We start from the raw sequence: 22,396 nt of genomic DNA on the forward strand, positions 1-22,396 counted from the left end.
CAAAGCACAACACAAAACGCAAAACAGAAATATGATTTTATAAATCTTGTATCAATATCGAACTAAGCCATAACAAGGTTTTTTCTTTCTGGGTTATTAATGAATGAAAATTTGGCATGATTTATAAAGGTTGATACCAGCATTACTGGGGGCTGATACCATTTATCCGATCCAACGGTCATGATCGTTTAAGATCTTGAGATGTATCAGCCCTTAGTAATTTGGTATCAGCCTTTATAAATCGTGAAATTTTGGGACTTTATTTTTTTATCGATAAAAAATTTGGAACTCACGAAATTTAAACTCAGGTCACTAGTGTCATCACCCAATGACTTTAGCACTGCTTTCAGGGACTTCTATTTTGATGCGAAAAAAATTCATCCAATCTTAAACTGGGGTTACATTGTTCATCTCCTCCAGAACTTGGTTGGAAATAAAGTTTGGAATACAATGCTGCAATATCTTGGAAATTTTCAACTTCCTAGCATGTTCTCCATAGATACTGGTAGGCCATTGCATAACCTATTGAAAATTATTTAAATAGTAATTGATATCTTCGACAATTCTCTGGTTCTAACTTAATATGGTGTGTATTCCATGATGACATCACCAACATTTTTGAATCAATTTCTAGCCTTAGTTGTTTTATATGCAGAGTTGTTCCCAGAAGGCTGCCTCCCAAAAAATTTCACACTATTATGCCTCCTTTGCATTTAGATCCATTCATGTAGATGCTGATAGGTTCCTAAAATACATCTCTAAGTATCAATTTTTTTACGCTTTTATTAACTACATCTCTTGTAGTTATGTATGTTATGCATCGTTTGCATTTTATAGGTACTTTGGAGTCATGCGACAATAAAGAAAGAGAAAAGATGCTCAATTTATTGCTTGGGGAGCTTATGCATTGTTGGAGTCAAAGCCTAGAAGGATAAAAGGTTTCATTTTGAGTCAAAATATACTATTAGTAGAGCACCATACAACAAGTACTCAGGGATGCCGGTGAAATATTTGTGGCAACTGTTAAAGGAAGACAACATTGCAGATCAGGGCCAACTTAATCTCCTTTATCAATCAACATCTAGGTTGATTGTTGTATTTGTGTAGTTGTTGCTTTATTTCCTCTCAACAAGTTCAGGTCTCCAGGCTGTAACCAAATCCACCATCATCTAGCCGTGAGTTTGTGGGTTATCTTCGACGGTCTATGACATGATTTAGAAACCGAGAAGGATATCGAGAAAGTAGTATAATTTGTGAGAGAGTTTGATATGGTTTATGGATAAAAATAGCTGGGAAAAAACACTTGTTGCTACCATTGAAGATGAGGATGAACAGAGTAGGAATTAAAGGGAGATTGAGAGTCTAAAAAGTTAGAAAAGATGGTTTTTTTTTAAATTTTTTTTTTCGAGTTTGATAAGGTTACTGGTGAAGTATTCCAACGTGAAACAAAGGATAAATCGAGTTTGCTTCCAATGTTTGTCGCTGATAAATGATGTTGATTGGTGAGTCTTTAGAGTCCTTGATGGAATATAATATGGGTTTGTGATATGCATGAAAGAGTTTGCAGGGAAGGAGATGGAATCAACTTTAAAACCAATAATATGCTCATATCTCCCTCTCAGGAGAAAATACATGCACGGTGCTTGTGTAAATGCATGAACGAGTATTTTCTTCAAAATTAAAAATTCAACTGCGGCCAGCTTAGCTTCTGCAAGTTACTGAGTTCTGGCTGTGACAGACCAAGAAATTACGCCTACAACACTAGGGTGCGCATGTCTTAGCTCTCCAATGCACCACTCTGATGTTAGTGACTGGGACCGTAAAGCTTATTGTTGCGCCAGGTGCAAGCACGTCCATTTTCCTTTGCAATCACGATGCCTTGAACTTAGCTTTCATATTGTTTTAATTTACCCTTGTTCTGTAAAGGGTATAAAGTTGTAAAGGCTAATGCATATGCAATATTGCATGCATCACTAGTTTCCAAGTTTTTTTTCCAAATATAAGGTATACCTTGACACGCACATTATCCATTTCAAGCCTATTTCCGCTTACTTCGCTTGGGAATTGAGATAAAAGCATGCACTTATCTTGCTTGTGCTAAGGGTGAATCAGCCAGGCTCATGTCATACTTTCCTTACATCATCCTTGTGATGCAAGTGGATTATGCAAGCTCTCCCTTACTTGCATGCCGATATAACTTTCTTTCCTTGCCGTGTCTGATGCGGCACTGGTGCATGCCTACATCGAATAACTTGATAGACAATATAAGCATCCAATGAATGGGAAACAACTTTCCTCATTAAGTATGGCAAAAGTCATTTCTTGCATCGCCTTTCCAAGTCATATGATATGAGTTACCATAATGTCGCAATCACCTCGAAATTAGATGATATGAGCGGAAACGTGCTGAACCATTAATGCTGCAACTCATTACGACTGCCTATGTATCCTTATCCATACCTTGAATGGATTAATCACTGACCGTAGTTCATCCTCGTCCGGACAAGAAACTAAAACCAACTCATTTTTCAAGCCTAAAGCCAAACAATAGTCCTAGTCCGCATATGCCAAAGAGTCCTTTGCAAATGATGCGCAAGAATGTGCATCATTAGTCTTTCCATCGTGTTGCACCATGGTGGTGCATCACTAGTTCGCTACGTCACAACAATGATGCCTAAGTATCATAAAGCTCTCTTAACTAAGGCACGCGCCATAATGATGTTCCGACATCATATAAGCTAGGCTATGAAGCTTAAGGCCCACCCAGAGAGTGATCACTATTAGAAACTGATCTAGTTATTCAAAGATCATGCATCAAGATGTGTATTTCTAGATTACTCTCAATTCCTTCACCATGAAACAAAAAGATTAAACCAGTTGCACAAGTCACCTAGACCCAGTCACCTAAATATTGTACCTTGCCTAAGTGTTGTACCTCCAACATTGAACGAATGATATTTTTAACTAGTGACAATTGAAGGAAGTTTGGGTACTAAAGAAAAACTTGCCACCGAGGAGGCTCGCTAATGAAACCATTGATTCTCAGTGCTTTAATTTCGGGATGTATTTGGAATATATTGTATGAAAGTTGTAAAATAGCCGAAGGAGTTGACCATTTTGGTGGTCGCTCCATCCAAACTTAAGGTTACATTCTTTTACCTTCATTAAAAATCTATTTGCTCAGTTCTGGATTTGGCTTTCCGTTTCTTGCCGCTTGCAACTCAAATACATTAAAATCATAAACCTTTTTAAATATCTCCATTTAATTTCTTTTTATAGTTGAAACCACTGCTAACAAGTTTCAGTGCTTTGTATAGTTGTTATTTTAATAAAATAACACGGTGTATTTTATGAGGCATGAAAAGAAAGAAAAAAAAAGGTTCTAAAGCCAGTTTTAGAATTACAATAAATTTTGTTCATGTTAGATTTTATTATTTCCTCTTTTTAATTTTAATAATTTACTACTTTTAAATCTCCTTGGATAAATATTCTATTCATGAAAAATAATATGTTGCCACATGGGCAGACACGTGAGAATTTGTATCTTGTTAAAATTCAAGTAAGGCCGTAAATATCCAAGTTTAGTTAGATGTAAGAATTTTGAATGTTTAACAAGCAATGCAAACTCTTAGTATCTTTCTTTATCTTGTTAGCGCATTGCTCGGTCGAACTCACGATTTCTATCTCAAGCTTGTTGTCAAATTTAGTTGTCAAAACTATATCTTGATTTCTAGTCTACAATTAGTTAAGTCTCGAACTACGAGAGAAGTATGTAGTTGAGAATCGGACGTCACTGTGTTTTACCGTTTAGTTTTCAAAACTAGCTATATCTTGATTTCTAGTCTACAATTAGTTAAGTCTCGAACTAGGATAGAAGTATGTAGTTGAAATCGGACATCACTGTCTTTTACCATTTGAAGTCGAAGATCAACCGAAGCTTTTGGATAACTTCTTCAACAAAAGGTAAGTGAAGACTAAGCCACCTATTTCTCAAGTTATATTGATCCTTCTATCTATGAGATGTTGTTGCATAACAAATTATACTATCGTAAGCATATCAAGAATTTCGAGTCAAGTTTATCTTGGTAATTAATTTTTGAAATATATATGACTAAGCTTAATGAACAATTGTTCATACTTGATGAATTTTGGTTAAGAACAATTTATTGTTCATAATCTAAATTTTGATTTAAGAATTATCATTCGAAAATAGAACGGAACGGTGATATGTATCACTGATGTTATTTGGGAATGTTTCGAATGATCTACAAAGAAATATAGAACTACTGTAATTCTGGATACATGAAAGTATGCATACTAGTTTACATAATGGTGAAAACTGTTATAAGTCTGGAGCCGCAGTACATGTACTCAGTACACGTACCGAAGTAGCTATATATCGACAGTGACTTAGTGGTATGCCTACCCGGTATCCATACCACAAAAAGTCTGTGAACTCATGAACCTGGAATGGTACGCATACCTAGTATGCATACCTAAGAAGAACTGTTGGTTTTGAAACCGGTATGGTATCCATACTCGGTACGCAAAATGGAAAAGTTTCGTATGTTCCGGAACTTATATTTGACTTAAGGGTACACATACCCGGTACATGTACCATGACAAATATAGTCACGAACAAGGTTGAGTACACGTAGCTGGTACATGTACTTACCTTGTCGAATATTTTCAGATGCACATAAAATTATTTATGTGAGATAATTAACATTAGAATAAATCTCTAAGAACACTATATAGACATTATTGATCACAGTATAACCTATGGTTGTGACTCAGACTTAAAGTCTTAAGTGTCTATGAAAATGATTTAAGCTTATGGTTCAATCGGCTAGTTTCGTCTAACCGTTTATGAACAATGTCTTTGTACATGGTTCGGCTACGGTTCATCCTAACCAGAGTGTATATCTTGATATGTCAATCACATTTCAAAGGTTCATATAATGATGGATATTGTTTGCTTGGTCCCAAAGCTATCTTATATTAAACCTAAAGCAACCTATACTTTGAAAGTCTATAAAAGGGGAACCTCAAGAAACTGGGATCTTTGAATCCCGACATTATCTTTGTGTGTCCTAGTTGTAAACTAGAGTCGTTCTCTCCTTCAAACCATTTTAGGATTTAGCGACTAAAAAGACTTCATAAGGATTCGTGAAGCCAGGTCCATCTATCATTTATCTTGATAGTTCGAGTATCTTGATCTTGTTTGATTGTTGAGCTTGCTCCATCATTCAAGATAGATAGAAATTGCAAAGTTCTCTTAGTCAGGTTACGGTTAACTTTTTGTGAATCGAACTCAACCGTAAATATATTTACGTCTAGAAACATAACCGTAATTACACACATATTATTTATTGTTAATTTTACGGTTAGGGGTTCTTAGTTTTCTAACCGTAACAACTTCAGAAAACAAAATTATGGTTAGAAAATTGAACATACCTAACCGTAACTAGTTTTATAAACCTAATTTTCTCAATAAATCAAACCATTTCAAACACCAAACAAGGAAAAACATAGACGAGTTTGTATCAAATTAAGCATCACAAAACCATTAAGTGAAGTTGAGGAATTTCGAATTGTGTACCGGTTTCATCTTGGTTTTCTTGGTTGAGTTGTTGATTATCAATTTTTTGTTAAGTTGTTGTCGATCACTATCACCTGATTAAGAGAATAGATGAAAGGAAAAGTGGTTTTGATTTTACTTTGTTTTTTTATTTAATTATTCGATTTAAATGGATGGAAGGGCGTAATTCACATATTTTAAATGTTTTTGTGAGACCCCATAACCAACTTTGTGTGAAGCACCTATATTAGGTTTCCTATTAAATTGGGAATTTGAAGCCCCTATATTAGGCTTCCTATTTATTTATTTTTTAGTTAAAGAAGGTTATATTAAAGAGAAAAAAAGAAAGTACAGGAACCAGGATTTACCTACACACACATCACATGTGAAGGAAAGAGTCCCAATTAAACAAAATTCGATTTACATCATAACCTCTAAAAACATCACTATCAATAAGCCATAGCATCATAGTTTAATTCACAAGCAGTATGAGCTCTTTAGCATCCATCTCCCTTCCACCAAAATCCCTTTTACCCCTCTCCTTCCAAAGATGCCACATTACCGCATAAATAACCTTCCACCAGATTTCCCTGTGCCTTCCAGATAAGCTGTTCATTCTCAAAGACTCAAAGAAGGCTTTAACAGTATTAGGAGCAACCCATGACACCTTAAATATAATAATCGATTTCCCTGCCCTTTGATTAACTATAATAATCGATTACTAGTGGAGAGATGAGAGAGAAGGAGCGCGAAAGACGGACCCATGGAGGAGGAAAAAAGCTTATTCAACTGGAGCGGAAAAGCTTTGAGATATCAGTGGAGTAGTTTGGATCTAAGGATCTTATACAGATTTTAGAAAGAGGATGGGGTGGTGTAAGGGTTTGGATTTCATTTCCAAATCATTTGGTGTTTTGGTTGATTGAGAACTTGAAAGATTTTCATAAGGTGAAGAACAAAGAGTTGCAGTATGAGGAAGTTGATGGATAAAACTCATATGTAATCAAGAAGCAGACAAATAGAGAGGGATATTATATTTGTATTTCAAGGCAGAAGAAAGGTGAAGGAGATAATGGGGTGAGTATCTGCATACCTAATGGAGATAATAATATTTGTTGGTCAATTTTAGCTGAAGTTTTGGACTGCTATATGGATAAGGAAGGACTGAAGAGGGTGGAACAGGTTTTGCCGAAGCTGACAGACTTTCCTAAGTTCATTTCAAACAAGAGAGAGATTATTAAACCTAAGGTCACACGACTAGGTTTGATAGTCCTATCAAGTAAGCTAAGTTGGAATCAGGTTGCAGTATCAATTAAAAAGGAGTTGGGGATTAGAAGATTTATTAAAATTGATGCTGTGAATGATTTGGAAGGCTTGGTGCAGCTGGAGGAAGCAGAATGGAAGCAGTTATGGAAACCGTTGAAGTGGAGGTATAAATGAGTTTATTTTTCTTTTGCCATCACTGGTGGTGGGTCTAGGAAAAGTCAGGAGAAAAAGGAGTCGCAGAGCAGTAAGACAAGAATGATGGATGGTCCTATTTTTGATGTAAGCAAGACAAAGGAAGCAATCAAATGGTTGAAGATCAGGGGACTACATAAGTCAAAATGGAGTTCGACTGTTTTGGCCAAAATTGGCAATGACCGTCGGTTGGGGAGTTCAATAGGTTAGCAACAGAAACCTTACAGATGGAGGGTTTTCATTTTTTTAGAATTGCAGTGTCTGGTGATCTTAGCCGGATTCCTGCGGTGTTGGTGATAGAGGTGGCGGAGGAGAAGGTGGTTCTGACGGTTGAATGGGATCATAATTACGTGGAGAAGATCAAGCTAACGGAGCAAGAATATTGCAGTGAATTGGGCAAGTTTGACGCAGCTGTTTTGGAGTTTTCAAAATTCAAAAATACCGTTAATGCTGAGCTGGTGGCGCGAAATCAGGGGTTAGTTTTAGAAAGTTCAAATGTGGGAGAGTCAGAATCAAAGGGCGAGTCAGATAATACAGATGGATATGGAAATGAAAGCAGTACGGTGATGGATAAATGGGTTTATAAACCCAGATCCAGGTCAAGGTCCAATTCGGGTCAACTGGTAATTTTTGGTCAAAGTTCGACCGTTGATAATTTGAATTTGAATACAAATGACTCTGTTGATTCCCAGATGGAGGATTTAAGTCAAGGGTTAGAACATACAAGGACTTCTCATGCAGAAGTAATGGAAATAAACTTGCTTTCTGATACTGAGAACAAGGTAGTGTTGAAGTTATGAGATGTTCAACTTTTACACACAGAGAGTATGGAGAGAGTTTTGGAGGCGGCTGAATTGATGTTGCTTCATTGCTGTGCATATGGAGGGGTATGTGATGGCAATAAACAAGTGTTAAAGGAAGTGGTGATGAAACAAGTTTTGAAATACAAGGAAAGGTTTCAGAAGGCAAATGCAGAGAAAAATGTTGAAGCTGCGGAGAAGATTGATGAAAATTGGACGCAGGAGCTGGGGTTAGTAGAAGTGAATGATTCTATTTCGCTGCTAGGAGTGAATGAGGCTACAAATCGAATTGAAGTTAATAATGGATCTTAAAATTATAAGTTGGAATGTTCGAGGGCTGAATGCGTTTGATAAAATGAATGCAGTGAAGGATTTAATTTGGAATCAAAAATGTGATGTTTGTCTAATTAAAGAGACAAAAATTATGAAGATGAACAAATGGCTTGTAAGACAGTTGTAATTTGATGATGATTTCGATTGGCTTTATTTGCCTTCAGTCGGTAGCAGTGGAAATAGTGGGGGTTTGCTTTCAAATTGGAACAAGAGTAAGTTGGTCAAGGAAAGTGATATAATTGGTATGAATAATATCTCAACCATTTTTACTTCTAAAATTAATGGTACTAAATTGGGTATTTGCAATTTTTATTATCCTCGTGGATATGAAGAAAGAGCTGTTTTTTGGAAGGATTTGGAGGAGGTTAGGAATTGGTGGACTGGTCCAATCTGCTATGCTGGTGATATGAATGCAGTAAGAGGAGAGAATGAAAGAAATAGAGGGGAGGTAGATAGCAGAAACAACTCTTTTCTTAATAATTTCATTCATACTCAAGAGATGGTGGACATTCCTTTAATTGGTGGAGATTTGACATGGTCTGATATGCAAAAGGAGCCCTTGCTTTGCAGGTTAGATAGGTTTCTTTTAAGTGTTGACTTGGATTTATTGATACCCGACTCTATTCAGATTGCCTTAACTAGGGTCATCTCAGATCATAAACCAATTTTGTTGATGTCTAAGCCTAATATTAAGTGCAAACCTTATTTCAAATTTGAGAATGGTTGGTTACTTCACAAAGATTTTCTTAAGAAGATGCAGGAATGGTGGGGGGTAATGGTGTATAAATGTAAACCAAGTTTTGTTTTCTTTAAGAAACTTCAAAACTTGAAATTCTTCTTAAAAGATTGGAGCAGAAAGGAGTTTGAGGGTGTAAAGAAGGAGAAGGCAGATTTAACATTAAAGATTGATATGTTGGATCAGATGGAAGAAACTTTGGCTTTGACAGATGAGCAGTTTTAAGAAAGAATGAAGTGTTTGCTTAAACTGAAGACGTTGAAAGCTATGGAGGCAAGGAAATGGCAGGTGAGAGCTAAACAAAACAATTTCAGATGGGGGGATTCCAACACAGCTTATTTCCATAGGATTTCCAATGCAAGAAGGAAGAGGAATACAATTGATAAGCTTGAAATTAATGGGGTTGAATGTTTTGATCACGGAAGTATTAAAGTGAAAATGAGGAATTTTTATGAGGACTTGTTCACAGAAAAAAATGATGTTGCTTTTTCTTTGGATAACTTGCCTTTTAATAAGATAGCAGAGGAGGATAAGGTGGAATTGGAGAGGGATTTTACAGAAGTAGAAGTATATAAGGTGATAAAGAATTTTGGAAATAACAAATCTCCAGGGCCAGATGGATTTTCTGTGGAGTTTTACAAGCATTGTTGGCAGATTATTAAGGATGATTTTATGGGTTTTATGGACGAATTTAGCAGAAATGGAACTTGGGATTGGAGACTGAATTGTTCTTTCCTCTCTTTGATCCCAAAGAAGGAAGATTCATGTACCCCAAAATATTATAGGCCACTGAGTTTACTGGGAAGTGCTTATAAAGTTTTGTCTAAAGTTTTAGCAAACAGATTGAAGAAAGTGATGCATTGTTTGGTTTCAGAGTATCAAAGAGCTTTTACTAAGGAGAAACAAATTTTAGATGGTGTCTTGATTGCAGGTGATTGCATTGGTAGTAGGATGAAGAGTAAGATTCCTGGTGTTCTTTGTAAAATAGATATGGAGAAGGCATTTGATCATGTGAAGTGGAAGTCATTGTAGATGATTCTTGAAAAGCATGGTTTTGGAAGCAAATGGATCTCTTGGATGAAATGGTGTATTTCTTCTTCTCATATTTCAGTTTTGTTGAATGAAAGTTCAACTGAAAAATTCAAACCTTCAAAGGGGCTGAGACAGGGAGATTCTTTATCTCCTTTTCTTTTTCTATTGATAGTGGAGATACTTTCAAAACTTATTTCTGATGTTGTTTTTAGGGGGAAAATACATGGTTTTCAAGTTGTTGAAAATGGTGTCATGATTTCTCATTTGCAATTTGCAGATGATACATTAATTTTTGTTGATGCAAAGGCTGAGGAGATAAGAAGATTGCTCCTTATCCTCAGTACTTTTGAGTTACTGACTGGTATGAGGTTGAATTTAGAGAAAAGTTCCATGGTTAGTGTAGGTGCTGATGGGATTTTGGATGAGTTAGCTTTGGAATTAGGGTACAAAGTTGAGAATCTGCCTTTCAAATATTTAGGTTTACCTGTGGGGGCAACTGCAAGGTGTGCATCTGTTTGGTAAGAAGTCATTCATAGGATGGAGGTAAGACTAGCTAATTGGAAGAAGAAATTTTTGAACAAAGCTGGGAGGTTGGTTCTTATTAAGAGTTTTTTTATCAAGTCTGCCTATCTACTTTTTGTCTTTAATTAAAATGCCAGCAAGTGTGGAACAGAAGCTTAATAGGTTGATGAGGAATTTCTTGTGGGATTCTAATGATAACAGGAGGAAAATGTGTTGGGTCGCTTGGTTGAAGATTTGCAAGCCACAGAATAAGGGAGGTTTGGGGGTCAAAAATTTGAGAATAACTAGTAAGGCTCTAAGAGCTAAATGGGTGTGGAGGTACACAAAAGAAAAGAAGGCTTTGTGGAGGAAAGTGGTTCAGCAGAAGCTCAAGAATAATGAGGAAGTGTGCATGCCAACTAATGATGCAACTCCAATTGGTAGAAATATGTGGAAAGGTATTATTGACTCTTCTTATTTTTTTGCAGGAGAGTATGGTGTTTAAGGTGAATAATGGAAAGTCCATAAGATTCTGGTTTGATAAATGGACTTCTAATGGTCCTTTGAAAGATAGATTCCCTGCTATCTATAAAATTTGCAGCAATAAACAGTCTTCAGTGGCAGAGATGATAGTGGATGGAAGGCTACTGTGTGAGACTAGAAGAAGGTGTTCTTTTGATGAGCAGTTACAATGGGACATGATTTGTAATGAACTTGGACCTGTTCATAGTTTAATTGATGCTGAGGATGAGATTGAATTCAGTGAAGGGTTTTCAGTTAAGAAATGTTATGAAATGCAGTTAGAAAATGAAGAAGGTTGGGAGTTTAAAAAAATTTTGTGGAAGAAGAACATTCCACTGAGCTTTATGTTATGGGCCAATTTTCATGATTCTGTGCCAACATATAATATGCTAAGTAGGAGGGATGTTAAGGTACAAAGTGAGGTCTGTATGATGTGCAAAAGGGAGAATGAAACAACTGATCATTTGTTGGTTAAGTGTCCTTACGTTTATGAGGTTTGGTCTTACTTTCTTAAAGCTTTTAAGGTATTAGGCTTCCTATTAAATTTTATTTTTTGTTTCAAGGTTTTTGCCGACTCTTGATACGTATAGGCCATAGCCCTTACCGGCCACGTGGTTTGTAGATATCACTTATAAGGTCATAATCTTCTTTTTCGCTGGTGGGATCCACTAGATTTTCGCACATGTTGTCATGACTAAGAACAAATCTCGAGGAAGTGTACTTTCATCGTTCTTCTTGATTCTCATTCTCTCAATTTATCCGCAGATTCCATACTGGTCAGTCAGTTTGGAGCTCAGCAAACTTGTTATCAATAAACCAACAATGAACTCCACCCACTATTAATTCTCAATTCTTTTCTCTTTTGGATAATCTGTTCTAATACCATTTCATTGGTGTCTTCAAGGTGTTCTACGTAATTCCCCAATCATTTTTATGATTTGAGTGACATTATGACGCTGATGATTCATCAGTTGCAAACTTCACATATATGGACGTCACCTCGGGTTTCTCATTTCAACAAATCTTGTTCTTCGTCTACCAAGAGGTTTACTTTTGGATTATATTTTCTTGAATTGGATAGACTGCAATGTGTTAGAATTTAAAGGTTTAAATACGTGTCATTGACGAAAATGGATTATGTTCGGTTTCAGGAATTTGGTTCCGATTTGCTGTTGGTCAGTGATGCGTCCAACTGTTCGTGCTTGCTCGTTTTTTAGGCAAGATGAAGGTGTGTTATAGTAGTAATCTACCTATTTATGCAGTATCATGGAATTATTGTGTGTATCATATGACATTTACCGTCTTTATGTTAATGCGATCAAAGTGCATTAGGTAAACATGTTACTGTGGTCACATTTTCATTTTACTGTCTCAGAGGTATGTCTTGGAGATTGATGATCATTGATTGGATGACTATCCATAGTTGTGATGGAGTTCATGTTTTTGTTTTTTGAGTGGGTGTAAGCATACTGTGTTGCACTTAGTATAACCTTGATGGACAACGTAGTCATGTATTTTTAATGTTCTCTATTGTCTATGCGTATATCATATACTGTTTGTAATTTTTAGCACTCACAAGAGTAATGAACTAAAGACATTTCTTGCAGGAAAGTGGAAAGTCAGATCACAAGAAACATGCAATAAGAATAATAAGCCTGCATCTTTACATGTTTCAAGAGCGGCATCTCTTAAGATGAATTTAGAAAATGCGCAGGTTGAGAAGATTGTACCTGGAATTCATACTGATCCCAAAAGAGCGCTGCTTTTGTGGACATCTCTGAAGGTGTACTTTTTACTGCAATATGGTACAGGGATTTAGGTTAAATTCTTAGTAGTTACCCTATAGGAAAAAACAACTACTGAGTAATGAACTTTTAAGTGGATTCTTTAGAATTTTAGTTATTAACTAACCTACTTACACCACTCAAACCAGACTATTAGGATTTATGGTTAGTTTCGCTTTTCAGATGCATCGGGCATATAATCCAGGCATTCATCTGCCGTACCTCGTGAAGTTTATTTACTTAGCGCTTGAATATGACATGAAAAGTTCGAAAGTGGTTGATGACTTGACGAGTAGAATCTTCTTTGAAACATTGCAACTAGCAAGCATATTGATTAGCTTTTGAATGAAATGTTCAACGTAATCGTATAAAAGAAGATGCACTGTATGAATGTGAAACCACGTATCAAAGTCTGCAACCTTGTATTTGTAGGTTATGTGCATTTTATATCAAGAAGATGTGTGCATTATCTCATTGACTTTTCAAATGAAGCCATATGGTGTGTTACATTTTCATTTCGTTCTATTTCCTTGTGGTGATGAAAACATTCAAATACTTTTATTGACCTGAGCAGCTGGAAGCTGAGATTAGTAGGTTGTACAGTTGGTTAATTTTTCTGAAGTATTCAGCAACATGTGCAGGACCGCCAGGGTGAACTTCTTGTAGGATCTATGTTGTCATATATCCTACTCAAATTAGCACAGTTAAATTTTGTCAAGACATTTATGAAGATGGTACATAGCTTACATCCGCATGTGCTTCAAGCTTTTGAGGCTAATACCTCACCTTTCGCTTGTATATCTAATTCGAAACCTGTTCCTCTTGGACTGGATGTCTCCTTGCCATCATTTCAAGATATTAAATGGAATTTTGGACGATTAGCGTATTTATTCAACATGCACCTGGAAAGAAATATTGGCACGTAAGTGAAGCGAAATCAATATGATTTGGAGAAGTGAAAAATCGTTGTTCGATGGCTCATTTTTTGTTGTTGATGTTTTTAGGTTCTTAATAGTCCTCCTTGTGGCATGTTTCTCTTTTGTCCTCATCGGAGGTTTCTTATTCTTCAAATTCAGGTAACTATGTTTGTTGTTTGTAGAAAGACAAGATGGTGCTGCTGTAATTTGGTATTTGATTCATGCTGAATTAAGATTTAAAGTGCTGTGTTTTCTAATGAACTTAATCTCCTCTTGTCTAGCTGGAAAATGGTTGTATGCTAAACTTGCTTGAATTTACGAGTGTTGGTAGCCAGTAAGGCTACAATTCCTAACAAACAGGCAATTCAACTCTCTCCATGTTGCTTGTTTTGCAAATTGCCATGACCATTGGTTTAATAAAGATCATTTTCATATCTCTGTTCTTCTTTTCGTGACAACAACAGTTAGCTTTTTAACTTCCGTCTTTGGCTTACATCATATCCTTATTTATGAAAACTTCTTTATTTTATTGTGTAAACTAATAAGATATTGTATTATCGAGTTGTCTTGTTTAGTGATTTCTGTTTCCTTCTTGTTGTGCTTGTGCCAGTCAAATCATACACTGAGTGTTTTCTGTGTTTCCCAGTAGCATGCAAAGCACATTGACTGTTCTCATTAGAATCAAATATTTCCATGTTTTACCAAATGTATGTATTTTATCATGATTCTTTTTGGGTTACTGCTAATTTGATCCCCTCTTACTTGTGATATGATAATCATCGTTACGCAGATATAGTTTTTTCTCTGTTCATTGTAATATTCTGTGCAAGTTTTGTTAATTAGAATGTCTTTTCTTAATGTTTTGTAGGAATCAGTCTCAGTCACTTGAGGAATGCATGTGGGAAGCTTGGGCATGCCTTTGTTCATCATCTACGCACTTAAGAGTATTTTCTGTCCCTCCAAACATAATTTTCTGTTTCTTAACCTCAGTTAACTCTTCTTGCAATATTTTGGTTTTCTAACTGCTAGACAAATCTGAAGTTTAAATTTCACACTGTCTTGTTGAATCACAGCAAAGAACACGTCTAGAACGTGTTCTTGGTTTCATACTTGCTATATGGGGCATTTTATTTTATTCTCGCTTACTGAGTACAATGACGGAAGAATTCAGGGTAGGTTGTTTTGATAAATCAATTGTTGAAAAAGTGTTACATGGCCGTAATTAATGGGGTTGATATATATGACTAGCATTTCTACAGAGTAATATGCAAAGGCTCAGAGAAGGAGCTCAAGTTCAAGTTATGGAACAAGATCATATTATTATTTGTGGAATAAATAGTCACTTGAATTTTATAGTAAAGCAGTTAAATAAGCATCATGAGTTCGCGGTTCGCTTAGGTACTGCCAAATCTAGGTATTTGCTCAAAATCATTGTTACTACAAGTATGCAAGGATCTTTTTTGGAGTACTATCATGATTAAATTTGTACACTTGCTTCGATATATGACAGGAGGCAAAGAATACTTCTCTTATCTGATCTTCCAAGGAAGCAGATGGATAAGATTGCGGATAGTGTAGCTAAAGATCTAAACCATATAGATATCCTTACAAAGAGGTATTTACATGTTCCAGTTTTTTCTTTTACTCGTTTCCAATTTTTTATGATACTCACAGTTTGTGAAGGTTACATTCTGGGAACCAGTTCTCAAAATGGCCTCCAGAACCATTTTCCTTTTCTAGCGTAGATGTGTTTCGTTCATTTAGAAAAATGTGCATTTAAATTAGAGGGGAGGGAAGCTCCTAGAGTAGAACACTGTTAAGGTGAAACAGCGCTAATACTGGTGCACTTATTTGCTTTCTTGATTATGTAACCCTTTTATCACGTTACCAGGAACAAAACAAATAATACAGAGTAGTTTATTTTGTTTGCTTCACAGATTACCTGTCATTTTTTGTTCCTTCCGGTATGTGATAATCCTTTGGGCAGATCTTACCTTAATTTCTACATTTGCAGTTGTAGCCTAAGTTTGACGAAATCCTTTCAAAGAGCAGCGGCTGAGAAGGCACGCTCAGTCATAATATTGCCAACAAAAGGAGATCGGTGAGACTTTAAAATTTAGTCAAGCTAATGTGAATTTATATGTGTGCTTTAAAAGCCTTCATACCCTGCATATGTAGGTAATATTTTGGAGCTTATTTTTCGATTTTGTAAATCCCAAAAATTCCTTTATTCCCGTTCATGGTTGGTATTGCAATTGCATCCTTTGGATATACTTGTCACTCCAACGTGAACACGCAATACTTATGAGGACTTCTATGACCTGGGAAAGTCTAACTACCTTACATTTGTCGCCGGATACTTGAAAAAAAAACTGTTCTCGAAAATGAAATTTGGCATTACTTTTTGCTTTACGTTATTTTTCCTTTTTTGATTTTGGTAACTTTAACATGGGTTTCATTTCTAGCCTACCCCAACTGGTTTGTGACTAAAGGCGTATGTAGAATTGCTTCCCTCATATGTTACGTGGCGTGAGATTATTTTGGTCATCTTTTTCAGTAATTCCAATTGAAGCTAATGACCAGAATTACAACCAAATATTCAGGTACCAAGTTGACACAGATGCATTTCTTTCCGTGTTAGCTCTTCAGCCACTTTCAAAGATGGCATATGTTCCCACCATTGTTGAGGTATGCCACTCATAGATCTTATTACATGCATGAATTATTTCTGTATTTTATATGAAGAACATGAACAATATCTAATAACTGAATGTAGGTCTCAAATTCCAGTACATGCGCGCTTTTGAAATCAATTTCAGGGTTAAACGTGCAGCCAGTTGAAAATGTTGCATCCAAATTATTTGTTCAATGCTCTCGGCAGAAGGGATTGATAAAGATATACAGGCACTTACTTAATTATCGAAGTACTAATTTCTTTCCACTTTAGCCTACTTAAAGAAATTAATTTAATCTTTTTTCGTTGATCGGTGTCTTTTGCCCTCTTTTTCTGTTCTATGTTTCTACGTACAACTATAATAGCATGAGGTTTGAGAGTTTTGGTTGCATTTCCAGAAGGCTTTCTCTGTCAGCTGAACTTAAGAATTGATTTATTAAAAACAGTAGTTCAAAATATATGGTTTATCTCCTTTAACTCAAATGATTGCAGGAGATAATTCTACAGCATGGTTGCAAAATTAGAACGTTATCTTGTAGCTTTACGCTTGAACTTTATATGCTTATTTAGCCTTTTGTGTGTAATTGTTTTGACTTTTCATTATGGTCCCTTCATCTGAGGGGTCCAATGTGCTACCCCAATTTGTTTATCGAGCTGAAACTGAATTAAGGGTTGATTCTAGCAAGAATGTTGTACTCCTCATTTTGACCATCCTCAGCGGAAATCAGCTTCGTTGTAAAGTTCACGACGCCGTTTTCATATAATTAACAGTATTTTAATTATTGAATCCTGGGGATACAACCTTAGAATGAGTATACTTTTTGACAAGGATTAGAAAGTCCTTGATAAAATTTCAAGTGAGGTCTATAATTCAACAAAAATCACTAGCTATGCATCTCTTAACAGCAAGGACTGCTGTATATACCATGACGCTTAACAATTATCCAATAGCCGAAGTCCAATGTTAATGTAGCCTAAGTGACATATGTTCTCGACTTCGCGACCAGTGAACTTATATTAAGCTCTTATACCATTAAATCTATGTTCTTTTTGCAGAAAATGTATTCAACCTTTGCAGCTTTCCAAGCCTTGCAGGATTGAAGTATAGGACTCTTAGGCGTGGATTTGATGAGGTGAATCCTGTTAATGCAGCTACTTCTGTTGAAAAATGTTGCTCCTTTTCTGATGATCTCTATTCTATCTGTTTCCCTCAGGTAGTTGTCTGTGGGATCTATAGAAGCGGGAATATATATTTCCATCCTAAGGATGATGAAGTATTGAAGGAAACTGACAAGGTACGAGCTTTACTTCAATCATTATAGTAATGACCAACACAAACATATGGATGATGGGGCTAATTTCCCATTTTCTAAAATATAATGTGGTGACTTTTGAATTAGTTGCTTAAAGATTTTCACAACTTTTCTTTCACTTGTTTTTTTCCCTTTAATTTTCCTGTGGTTTATTCCTAAGGAGCCTATTTTTGTTTTTCCCTAGGGGAATTATGTTCCTTCGTAAGGTATTGATTAGTAGACAAAAGACAACAATAAGAAACATAGAATGGAAAAAAGTATAATAATGGCTGATTTAACTTGTGTCTCTACCCATTGAAATCTTACTTTGTGTAGTGTTTAAATCCGGCTAAAATTAATTTGTATAGTATCTGCTGTAAGGTTCTATAGTAGCACATTTCGTCTTCAGAAACAAGATCTTTATTTTTGTGGTTTCAATTTTTATTATACCCTCTAGTCTTTATTATTTTCGTCTTCAGAAACAAGGACTATACCCTCTAGTCTTTATTATAGTCCCATGACCTATATTTTTGTGGTTTCAATTTTTTGCACTTGGGAAAATAGGCATCACCATACAGAAAGAGAAATCTCTAAGCTGGTGGGCACAAGCCAGCCAACCTTTTATTGGTGTCAAGTGTTTGTCCTTTCAATGCTTAAATGCTTGTCTTGCAGTTGTATTTTTGCCAAAAGTATTCTAAATGTTTGTTTAGTCCTTGAAGTTTATAATGCTTAGCACTTAAAGATGTCCTCTATTCTTATGCAGGTTTTATTCATAGCACCTGTTGATGGTAGGACAAAACCCCAGTTACTTTCTGAAGTATCCATAGAAGAAGATACTACTTCTCAAATTCAAGATCTTGAAAAGACAAGCGACTCTTCCAGTCACATTGCAAAACTGAGAAAAAGGATTGAGAATACTGTTCGTCGGCCTCCGAAATCAAGTTCCAAGGTATAGGCTGATCTCAGATTATTATTTAAGAAAGTATGCTCCATAGTTGTTTACAATCACAAAGTTTTCTTGTGAGTACAGGCATCAGAAGCGAGTGTAGGACCAAAAGAGTGCATACTTATGCTAGGCTGGCGACCTGAAGTTAATGAGATGATTCTCGAGTACGATAATTATCTGGGACCTGGCAGCAAACTTGTAAGCTCGAAATATTTGAGAATCTTTATACCATATTCTACAGAGTAATATGCTTTTAAATTTAGTTGGTCCTGCTTGAGGTCAGAAAAGCTTAAATTACATAATAGCAAGTGTGTTAACACTTCAGACCTAAGTGTCCCTATCACTGTCTTCTTCTGCTGCCTGTAAGTATGAAGTGATATATTTATTAGTGCAAGTTTATCTTGGAGAGATGCAAGATTAGAAGTTTCCTCTAAAGAGTCTGCAGTCGGCATGTACTGGTTTTTTAATTAGTGCTTATTTATTTTACCTACACATTTTGCAGGAAATATTATCAGATGTGCCAATTAATGAGAGAACCAAAGTAACCAACTTTTCTGGCAAAGATAAACTCAAAAACATTGAAGTCTCTCACAGGGTAATGTCTTGATCGTATAGTTACAACTTTCAATTCAGTTAAGAAAAATTGTCCATTGTCTCAAAATGTTTTTCGATGTTTTCCCGTGTTGCAGATTGGAAATCCCATGAATTTTGATGTCCTAACAGAAGCCATTTTGAAAATTCAAAATTCTCTTAAGAAAGCAGAAGGGATTCCTTTGTCAATAGTTGTAATATCCGATAGAGAGTGGCTTGTCGGAGGTAACAAATTATCATAATATGTAGATGAAGTTCTCTACTAGTAATAATAGTCATTTGCTGATTATTTTTGTATGCAGATATAAGCAGAAAAGACAAGCACGCAGCATATTCTCTTCTTCTTGCTGAAAACATTTGCAATGCACATGGTGTTAAGGTCAGCCATTTTTATAATCCCTTGATTCATTAGCTCAAGAGACAAATTCATTTTTGGAAGGTTTAACCAAGGCTTATGATGGACAGCTAGCTGATCTGACTTGAGTGATAAGTGCAAGTGACAAATCTATTCTGATTACTGACTTGTTACCTAGTTAGTCAAGGGAGAGTGTAGATATATGCCTGATACTTTTTACATAAAGAGTAGTGCTACCAAATATTAATATCATAATTTAAATACAAAATGCAGGTCTATGTATATAACACCTATTATCAGGAGATGCGATTTGATTTTTTTTTTTTAGAAGTATCGATATTTTCATCATCTCTTGGTAATGTTGATTTCATAGTCAAAGAAAGGGCCGGGATTCTTCATGGCCATGGAGGTATACTTGCATACTTAATTGTGAGTATCGTTTTGTAGGTGGCACACCTGGTTGCCGAAATTGTAGACACGAAGTTGGGCAAACAGGTAATTCCTCCACATTGATTTGTAAAATTTTCTGATAAAATTGTTTTGTTAATGTCGCAATTGTCTATGGATTTCATATTCAGTAGTATGCCTAACTCTCTTATGATTGTTACAGATTACAAGAATGAAACCATCTCTGACATACATTGCAGCAGAGGAAATAATGAGCCTTGTAACAGCTCAAGGTTAAATTTGTGTACTCCCTCATGTGAAGAAATTACTGTCAGAGTATTTGTCTGATTCTATAAAAGTCCTTCATGTCTGATTCTATAATAGCCCTTTGTGCATGACAGTGTCAGAGAATGGCGAACTTAATGAAGTCTGGAAAGACATTCTTAATGCAGAAGGAGATGAAATATATGTCAAGGTATGTGCCTCTGGCCCTGTCTAATTTTTATGATGATATGATATGCCGTGCTCAAATCAATGAACAAGAATAAGGGAAAGAAAACGAAAAAAATGTTTCCGTTTAGGTCAGACATTGAAACAACGTTCTTAGAAACAGCCTCAGAAACCTCAAATCTAAATACAGGAGGTGCTTGTGGTTTCCCGAGTGAAATTAATCTACATTTACTCAAAGTCGAAAACTTTTTGAAAATTATTACTAAATATCATTGTGGGTTTTAGTACTAAGGATACATTTCAAATTTTACATTTTCTAACTTAAATGAACAATAACATGCTCTGAATGGTGGGAAGTAAAATTGTTTGTTAAAACCAAATAGTTGCGGTCTAAAGGAATCTTTTAACCAGGAACTCCCTGTTCTATATCTAACTTGTAGACAAGGCTCCTAATGTTTTTAGTACATGGCTCTGTTGATAGGATATTAATCTCTATATGAAAGAAGGGGAAAATCCATCATTTTCCGAACTCTCTGAAAGGGCAAATTTGCGGCGAGAAGTTGCCATTGGTTATGTAAAACACAACAAGAAGGTGAAACCAATTTCTGATTTCTTCCATTCAGCTGCCAAAGTCACAGTTTTTGGCATGCCAAAGATAAAAGCAATTAAAGCAATGAATATAGCTGAAATCTCCTTGGTGTTTTATATTTAACCTGTGTTCATGACAGGTTATAAATCCAAATCCCAAATCTCAGCCACTTTCCCTGGAGACGACGGACTCATTAATCGTAATCGCTGAGCTTGAAATGGAACCCCCATACAATGTAAATAAAATGTAAAATCTTCATACGATGGTTGAATATTGATTTAGCCTCTGTTTTTTCATGATTGCTACAGGGGTTACCAAATTCGATGGGACGCACAACTGGGTCCACTGGATTGGTAGCCCTGTGGAATTTCATAACCCTCAGTAGCAGCCTTGTATTTTTTTTTCAGTGGCCCGTTCTTACAGCTTGGTGCTGTGCTTGTATTCCATTACTATTCATTATTTTAACATTTTTGTTTTCCTTCAGTGAAATATGTAAATCAATCCTCTTCCTGTTTCTGATTGCTATGGTAGTGCCTGGAATTTTCACACAGTTCTTTTTGTTATTCTATGAATCTATGTGCCCCAGCGCGAATTTTGGATGACTCAGTTTATATTTTTGAATGTAAACAAGTGTAGATTTCCTAGTTACTGCTCTGGTACACCGTTCTAACACCTTGTTGTCAGATAAATGCATGCTTATTACATCTGAAAGGTTACGTTGTTTTCTGTCATATTTTATAGGCTCTGTACACAGTACACCCAAGAGATATGATTAACAAAACTGATTGAGTTGTGGTTAGATTAAGAAGCCAAAAGCAGAAACCAAACTGTGGTAGAGTCTTTTCCTATTTTTTTAATGGATGTCACAGCCTCCTATTCTCTGTAGGAACAAAGCTTGAAAACTGCACTGTGCAGTGCGAGTCAGAGGAAAGGGTTTTCTTTTTTACAGCCCACATTTCTAAATTTACAGCCCTTGGACTTTTTGAGGGTCACCGGTTTTTGAAGGGTTGACCAAACAAGCCTTACTAGATTTGGATCAACACTATTCAGTCCAGCCAAGTAAAACTTTGAGTCCGGCCATGTTAATTGGTTAAGGGAAGCAACCGCCTGTTTTTTAATTTTATTTTGATTTTTTATTTATTTTGTGATTAAGGAGAAATCAGAGGTGAAGGTAGAAGATGTAGAAACAAGGAGGATATCTTATTATAGAGATCAGTAGTTATAATATATAATTATATATATATATATATAGGTTTCTTAAACTTTCTTTATATACATATAAAGGGGAAGCTAGATGGACCACATATTCATGGACCGTAGGTCCTATAATACTTGTGCGGTTCAATAACAAAATTTTATACACAGTCCATCATATATAGTACTTTGAATGTAGTTCTTCAAATGTCGTTCTCTCCTTGATGATTTGTGCTGAAATCAATTGCTTTACTAAA

At 35.8% G+C, this 22,396-nt stretch overlaps 1 protein-coding gene across 1 annotated transcript; it reads left to right on the forward strand.

Annotated features, from left to right (window-relative positions):
• The first annotated feature begins 11,673 nt into the window (after nucleotides 1-11,673).
• Nucleotides 11,674-21,468, forward strand: LOC113347231 (putative ion channel POLLUX-like 2). Its single transcript, XM_026590844.1, has 24 exons — nucleotides 11,674-12,005; nucleotides 12,112-12,188; nucleotides 12,568-12,743; nucleotides 13,386-13,666; nucleotides 13,749-13,820; nucleotides 14,530-14,605; nucleotides 14,735-14,833; nucleotides 14,921-15,075; nucleotides 15,172-15,276; nucleotides 15,676-15,762; nucleotides 16,265-16,349; nucleotides 16,438-16,585; nucleotides 17,392-17,468; nucleotides 17,550-17,630; nucleotides 18,391-18,576; nucleotides 18,658-18,771; nucleotides 19,076-19,168; nucleotides 19,263-19,389; nucleotides 19,467-19,543; nucleotides 19,967-20,014; nucleotides 20,130-20,199; nucleotides 20,308-20,381; nucleotides 20,838-20,948; nucleotides 21,085-21,468. Exons 1-24 carry the CDS (start codon nucleotides 11,911-11,913, stop codon nucleotides 21,193-21,195), a joined length of 2,625 nt encoding a protein of 874 aa, XP_026446629.1. The 5' UTR covers nucleotides 11,674-11,910; the 3' UTR covers nucleotides 21,196-21,468.
• Nucleotides 21,469-22,396: the final 928 nt, after the last annotated feature.

Source organism: Papaver somniferum, chromosome 2 (assembly GCF_003573695.1).
Source record: "Papaver somniferum cultivar HN1 chromosome 2, ASM357369v1, whole genome shotgun sequence".
Lineage (NCBI taxonomy): Eukaryota > Viridiplantae > Streptophyta > Magnoliopsida > Ranunculales > Papaveraceae > Papaver > Papaver somniferum.

Coding starts and splice junctions, on each gene's coding strand:
- LOC113347231 (XM_026590844.1), top strand. CDS start 11,911: ATGACGCTGATGATTCATCAGTTGCAAACTTCACATATATGGACGTCA. Junction 15,076..15,171: donor TTAGGTACTGCCAAATCTAG/GTATTTGCTCAA, acceptor GATATATGACAG/GAGGCAAAGAATACTTCTCT. Junction 15,763..16,264: donor TTGCCAACAAAAGGAGATCG/GTGAGACTTTAA, acceptor CCAAATATTCAG/GTACCAAGTTGACACAGATG.